Source organism: Sinocyclocheilus rhinocerous, unplaced genomic scaffold, assembly GCF_001515625.1.
Source record: "Sinocyclocheilus rhinocerous isolate Xijiao unplaced genomic scaffold, SAMN03320098_v1.1 scaffold1066, whole genome shotgun sequence".
Taxonomy (NCBI): Eukaryota; Metazoa; Chordata; class Actinopteri; order Cypriniformes; family Cyprinidae; genus Sinocyclocheilus; species Sinocyclocheilus rhinocerous.
The window spans coordinates 3336-10503 of record NW_015629516.1 but is presented as its reverse complement, the minus strand read 5'-3'; the positions used below and the strand labels follow the sequence as shown (position 1 = coordinate 10503).

The window sequence follows — 7168 nt, the reverse complement described above, 5'->3', positions numbered from 1 at the left end:
CTTATTTGGGACATGTCCTGTTGACAATATCAATTTCTCATTTTTAATTGATCTTCATTTTGATGAACCAAGTTCTTTTAGTCTGTGTGTGAACAAAACTTTACTAAACATTACTTATAGCATGACTGCCTTCCAATAATCACAATAAGCTTTTATACTTTTGATATGAAACAAAGTCTTAGCTTTCAAATGTTTATAATGAAATTCCAACAGTAAATACAGTTTTGATGCTGTTTAATGCAGCATGACAGATCGATGTATTGCCTCAATTCAAGCGGCAGCGCACGTGATCCGATCATCTCTTCTTCTTTATTTCTAGTTATAGCATAAAATAAATATAAATAAACATCAGAAGGTTTGTGGAAAGAAACAATGTATCAAGTCTCATGTAATCAGTCAATCAATATTTTAACAGTGGAAAGACGCCAACAGCTAGAAAACAATGTCACATTACATTTACCTCAGGAAAGCCATTCAATATCCATAGCTTGTTAATCAACAAGAAAAAACCTCTAGAGATGATAAATGCAAGCACTATATTGCATATTTATTATTTTTTAATTAACCCAGTTAGTGATATCTTAGTTAATGTGTGTTTGCAAAAATCTGTCATGAAAGCATGCTTTGAATATTATAAAAACCATCATTTGGGCATTTTGAATCTACAGAAATCTGCTGAGCTTTCTTTGAGTTGTGCAGGCGCAGCTTTCATGTGGGGCTGCTAATAATATGGGGTGTAAAAAATCAACAGCAGGATCAGTGCATGTTTTTTAATGGGCACATCCCATCATGCATCAGCATACTAAAGAGCAGACCCTCACAGAATTTCACAGAATGATCTGCAGATTTACTCCCATCCCCTGCCTCCCGCCTGTTTTTTTTTAAATTTTTTATTAAACGTTTTGTCTAAATATTTATTCAGTCTAATACTCAGGATCGTTTTACACATTCAAATCGATTCCAGAGAAATCTGCAGATTTTCTCCAAAATCAGCACTGGCTAATGAGGAAATGAGGAGACAAACCTCTCGTAGTGTCTTCGTGTGCACGTGGCGGCACTGGTGCTTCCCGGGTTGCCGCCCAGTTCATCATATACATTTTTCCACTGTCGGCGCGCTGTGATCTGAAACGAGAAGCGGGAAGTTTATTATGAGCGACAAGGACGTTCACATAATGGATGTGTGCATGAAGCAGAAATGAAATGAACACAGATATTAGCATTCCACTATTCATGCATTCAACATTCATGTTGGGCTTTCTTTATTGTCGAATGATGAAAATAAGAGGGTCACTCGATGCATATTAAACAGATCCCGTAAGCTTTCTACTTATTAAATGACACCGAGCGCATGATGTCCCACGCAAGGTCATAAGATTGAGTTTCTGAAATGAAATTGATGTATCGGACTCTTAACTGAATAGGAAAAAAGAAAACACATACTCGATTAACATAATTCGCATACACAGCGATTAATATTCATGAGAGACTTTTAGTGCATTCAGCGTACAAGGGTTAAAAGATTTTTAATGGCCGATTCCGCAGCTAATGGCTGCCTCTCTCAATAAAATGCATTTTGTGGAAAACCGCATGCATCAAGTGCTGGGAAATTAATGCATGTGTGATTTAGTCACCCAGGCCAATGTGTTCACCACAGACTAGTTACATATATTCTCACAGTGCTCCGGAATACAGTATGTACCCGACGTCCACGGAGACCTAATCACTGCAATCTCTTTGATTGTAGAAACACTTCAATTGTGCTCTACTTTCCTTCGGTAACTTGACTCATTGAGTAGGGCATCTGATGTCTCCTACGGCATTTAATGAAGCGTTTGCATTTGCTCTAAACTCCCTCAGTCATAATAGCCCTTGACTGCTGTTTGCTTTAACATCGCCATTGTGTATGAGGCAGGTTTTCGGGGTCTGGAGTACAGTTGCGGTATTAAAACACAGTCAAGTACAGTTCAACCTCAGGCGAGGAGTTTAATCCGATCTTCTTGCGCACTGTAAATGTTTCCAATGACATCATGGCTCCTCCTGCATGATGATTTTCATTACAGATGTCAGCTGCATTTAAAGCCAAGCTTTCTGTGGCAAAGACAACTTTGGGGAGCCAGGGGACATAAAAAATGACTGAGAAAGGCAGGCAACGGTATCAATACGCCAGATGAGAAGAGCAAAAAAGTGGCTTCCTGTTTGCTCTTAATCTAAACAGCTTCAGATGAATGAATACCCAAAATATCGAATAGCTTGTCGCATAGAAGGGGCTTTAATGTTTTCACCATACTTTCGCAGAGCAGATGTCAGATAAGCTGCCAAGTGAATTCCCTTTATTGCGCAGCTCACTTGTTGCACAATAATGGTCCCTTAAGAGCCTCAACATGGGTAGTGAACAGGCCTCGACCAATTTCCTCCACCGCAAAAGGGTTACACGTGTTTTCCACTTGTACATTTTATAACAACTGCGAGCGCTCTGGCCAAATTTGGATTTGAGAGAGTTCCGCATCCAGGCCAGAGTCTAGTAAACACACATTACAAAGCAGGCGAAAAAAAAAAACAAAAAAAAAAGAAACTCTTGTTTTTCAGGAATCTTTCCGAGCCAAAGGAAAAAGCGTGCTGCCAACGGCACTGGATTTCAAACAAATCGTGTAAACACTCACCACCTCGTATCCTCCCAGTTTCTGAGCCGCTTGAAACATAGTCCAAAGGTTTACTGTAAGAAGGATAACAAGGATGACGATTAGTTCCACAGGAGAGCAGTGGGAAACATTCACATGTTCGGGATAGCATACTACTATAAGTATTCATGAGTAGTGTACACTACGCATGTTATGAGAATTTTCCTGGGCATGAAACCACCCCGATGACCTGCTATATGCAAAAATGAGCAGTATGCACTACTGTATCCCACAATGCAATGTACTCAACTTTCAACTTGACCTTTCATTTTAAGTGTGGTCATACGACTGGAAGTAATTACAGCTATGTTTTAACATCCCATTTCACTCATTATTTGATCCAACTGCTAGAAGGTAAGACAATTTTACACTAAATCAAATTAAAAAAGGGCAAAATACAGTTTAATTTTGGAGATGATACTTGGGGCAAAAATAATGAGGTCACAAAGTAACAAATTTCTGTTTAAAATAGTCAATTCAAGTCAGTTTTATTTGTATAGCATTTTTCACAATATACATACACTCAAAGCAGCTTTACAGAAAATTATGATGCTTATAATGCTTATAATACCTTAATCTTCATCTTAATCTTAATCTTATCTTCATGCCTTAAAGTCACATTTTATCAGATTAGAGCTGGGTGATAATATCTTACATCATGAGATGATATAAACAATCAAGCAGTTGAGATTTGCAACAGTATACAGAATTTATAGTAATGCCTATTGCCTAGTTTTCACTACCTACTTTTTAAATACACTCTTACAGAAAAAAGGTTCTTTGTTTGAATCTTTGGTTCCATGAAGAAACTTTAGCATCCATGGAACCTTTGCATTGCAGAAAGGGTTCTTTATAGTGGAAAAAAAGGTTCTTTAGATTATTTAAATGTTCTTCACACTAAAAATGGTTTAATGGTTTATGACATAGAAGAACCATTTTGGGTTCCCCAAAGAACCTTTTTTTTAAAAGAACCATTATTTTCTTACAGTGAAGTGGATTTTAATAATATAATCAATCTTTTCCCACTGTGAAGAACCTTTTGTGCAATAAAAAGGTTCCATGGATTTTAAAAGTTCTTCATGGAACCATCAAGTTCCAGAGTGTTCTCTTAAGTACTGTTTACTGAAAGGTTCTTTGGGAAACCCAAAATGATTATTCCATGACATCACTGTGAAAACCTCCTTTTGGAACCTTCATTTTTAAGTGTATAGTAGTGTATACTGTGCAGCATATAGTACGCTAGTATTCTATTCCGAACACAGCCATACTAACACATTCTTCCAATCAATTGAACATCAAATTAAAACATGACTTGAAACGCTTGTCAACAATCCATTCCCCACCATTTAATTTTCACCATATGAATGCTAATACTAAGCAGGGGCCTCTTAGAAAGTGAGCGAGAACAGGAAAAAAAAGATGAAACTAAATAAATTTGTGTCAGTTTAATGAAGCAGAGCTGTGCCACATTTATGAATAAGGTACAGCAGAAATTAATGAGGGACTTTGCTGCTGGGGGACTAATCAATCAAGATTCAATCGCCACACACACAAAACCACTGCATTTGTCAGAGCGGTGTTTGTCTGGCCTCATATCTTGCCATATTGATTTTTGCTTCCTCCCAATAGCTACTTCTGATTGACTGTCGGGTTACAGGGCGAGCAGTTTTTAAGTCGGCTGAATGACATTAAACTTACAGCCGAGAGCTTCTCTCTCTCTCTCTGACACTTTGATACATCAGTAAAGCACAAATACTAGTGATAAAGTGTGCAAAAATGGTACCTTTAGGGGTACAACAGCTTGTCACTGGGGCAGTACCCTTAAAGGGACAACTTTGTAACTTATCTACCTCAAAAAGGTGCCTAGAAGTACTGTGGAGGCTTTTTATTTTACATTCTTGGATATTTTTTTTGGTCTGTTCCCACTGGTGTTTCCTTTCTTCATGCATTTTTTGTCTTCAATATGTCTCTACATATTTGTAGATTTTAGTTGACATAATATTAAAACACTGGTCCCCATGTTCAACCCTGTTACCATATATATATATATATATATTTTTTTAAATCATTTTACATACATATTATATATAATTTAAATAATTATATTTCTTTTTTCAAGAAAAAGTTCTCCTGTTTTTCATTTTATCTTATGTCTTGTTTTGTTCGTCTGTAGGGGACAATGTTAAAATATCAACCCTGTTTCTGTGCTTTTGTATGGTAAACAATTAAAAACTGAAAAGTAAATATTTATAGAAATATCAGTTTTTGCTGCAGCACCTTGTAATTCATCTGTAAAACGGTCAACCCAGTTAATGTCAACTCTGTTACATTTCTGAAGGCATAATTATCTTTTAAACATCTATTAAAATCCACTAAAGGATTAGTTCACCCAAAAAATAAAATTCTGTCATCTGTACCATTTGTCATCTGTAATTTCAAACCCATAGGATTTTATTCATCTTTGTATCACAAATGAAGATATTTTTAATGGAATCTGGGAGATTTCGGCTACTAATTTAAAAGGAAGCTTCAAAAACTAAAGAGATCATAAAAGAAATGCATATGAATCGAGTGGTTTAATAAAGTCTTATAAAGTGATTGTGTCTCTTCAGATGATGAACAGTTTTAATTTAGCCTTTTATTCACCTAAAAACACTGATCAACATAATTTTCATTTTTGAGTGAACTATCCCTTTAATTTAGCTTGGGCTGGCACAGTGCAATTTATGAACACTTCATCAAACATCACTTGTTAGATAGAGAAGTTTAAAATGTAATTTTGTTGCATAACAATTTTAAACCAGAAGATTGATGCCTGATTCACTTCCTTACTGCTTTCACAGAAGTATGAATCATCTTCTGCAAGAACTGTGTGTCACACTATACAAGGATAAAAAAAGGTTTATAGTGACGAGCGTCTCTAGTGTGAATAAGAACATGGCAGAGTACATCTCATCTGCTCTCTGTGCTCACGCAGAGACTCCTACACTCATGTGTGCATCTTGACGTAGGTCAAATATGTTTCTATTTGATCACGATAACCGTACATGATCCTTCTATATAAAACGCAAATAATAGGCTTCACAGTCAGTAAACAGATCTATTCCATAACTTAATGAGGCACTTTCCTGGCTACATATACAGCTGCTGAGGTATTTTAGAAACCAGCATAATTTTGCAGCCTAGTTAGGTTTTGAAACACCGCTTTTATTTAGCAATGTGCAAAATCATTGAATATATAGACAATGAGATGGCTGATTCAAGCTGGATGTGGCTTATACATATTTCTATGCAGCAATTCAATGTTTTTCCACTGACAACAGTGTTGAAAATCAATGGGAAATATTATGAATAATAAAATATCTGCTTCCTGCATTTAGATAGCAATAGATTGCTTGTATACTTTGTTTATGAGTTGAGCATTAAGCTACTTGTTTATTCACACCGAGCTGGATGTGTTACATTAAAGGGACCTGGAGAGCTGCCTGGAAATAATTGTATTTGAACTTTCTTTAAATTATGTTGACCTGCTTTGCAACTTTGAAATATAAATTACAATTTTTTTTGCTGTTTTGGGTAACTGTGAACGCTGCAGAATGTTTAGTGCCAACTAGATGGACACATAATGTCAAAACTGAAAAATTGCTCATGTCAGATATTCAAATAGTTGTATCTCGACCAAATATTGTCCTATCCTAACAAACCATACATCAATGGAAAGCTTATTTATTCAGCTTTCAGATGACGTATAAATCTCAATTTTGAGAAATTGACACTTAAGACTGGTTTTGTGGTCCAGGGTCACATATTGTTTTCTTTCTTCTATGGCACGCAGATTTTGATGTTAGCATCATTAACGGCAAAGGCCATTGGTTCTCGCAATGTCATGTGACCGCAAATGTGATCTGAGATCTTCAATATACAGCTTGTCTTGTATGGAAAACAGCATTTCCGACATTCTGCATAAGATATACTTTTGTGTTTCACAGATGATCCGGTTTGGAATGACATGAGGGTGAGTAATTTGCATTTTTGGGAAGCAGATACTTCCATCATGCTTGACTTTTCAAATGCCATCAATTTCGTGGAAGTGTCACACACATATTTTTTCAGGTTGTTGACTAAAGTAGCGCTGGAGATCTTCAGAGCTCTGTTATGGAGGAGGAGGTGAAGAAGCTGTACTTACTCTGTTTGAAGCCCAAGTACGGTATCCTCTCAATGGGAGTTTTCCTCTCTTTCATGTACTTATACAGCGACACCAGGAAGGCCTGCTCATCTGTGCGGCACTCCTCACCCATCTCCACCTTCAAGTTATCCTCAGGCGTCACTTTTTTACAATTGCTTCCACTACTGTTGTTCCTGGGTTTGGACACTCCTGATTTTGAGTCCCCCTTCATCTAAACACCACACAGCAAAAAGACATATTTAAGAATGTTGAAAAGCACGCTTGGTCTGTCATATAACATCACAAACTACTTAAAAAAAAATAA

At 36.6% G+C, this 7168-nt stretch overlaps 1 protein-coding gene across 1 annotated transcript in view; it reads right to left on the bottom strand.

The window, feature by feature from the left end:
* Window positions 1-999: 999 nt before the first annotated feature.
* The window catches only part of LOC107739057 (AT-rich interactive domain-containing protein 5B-like), a 6734-nt gene continuing 565 nt past the window's right edge, over window positions 1000-7168 (bottom strand). Inside the window, exons 2-4 of the mRNA XM_016551032.1 lie at window positions 6865-7075; window positions 2661-2713; window positions 1000-1122 (exon numbers count right to left, since the gene is read on the bottom strand). Coding sequence (XP_016406518.1) covers window positions 1000-1122; window positions 2661-2713; window positions 6865-7075 — 387 coding nt within the window. The remainder of the gene's footprint in view (window positions 1123-2660; window positions 2714-6864; window positions 7076-7168) is intronic.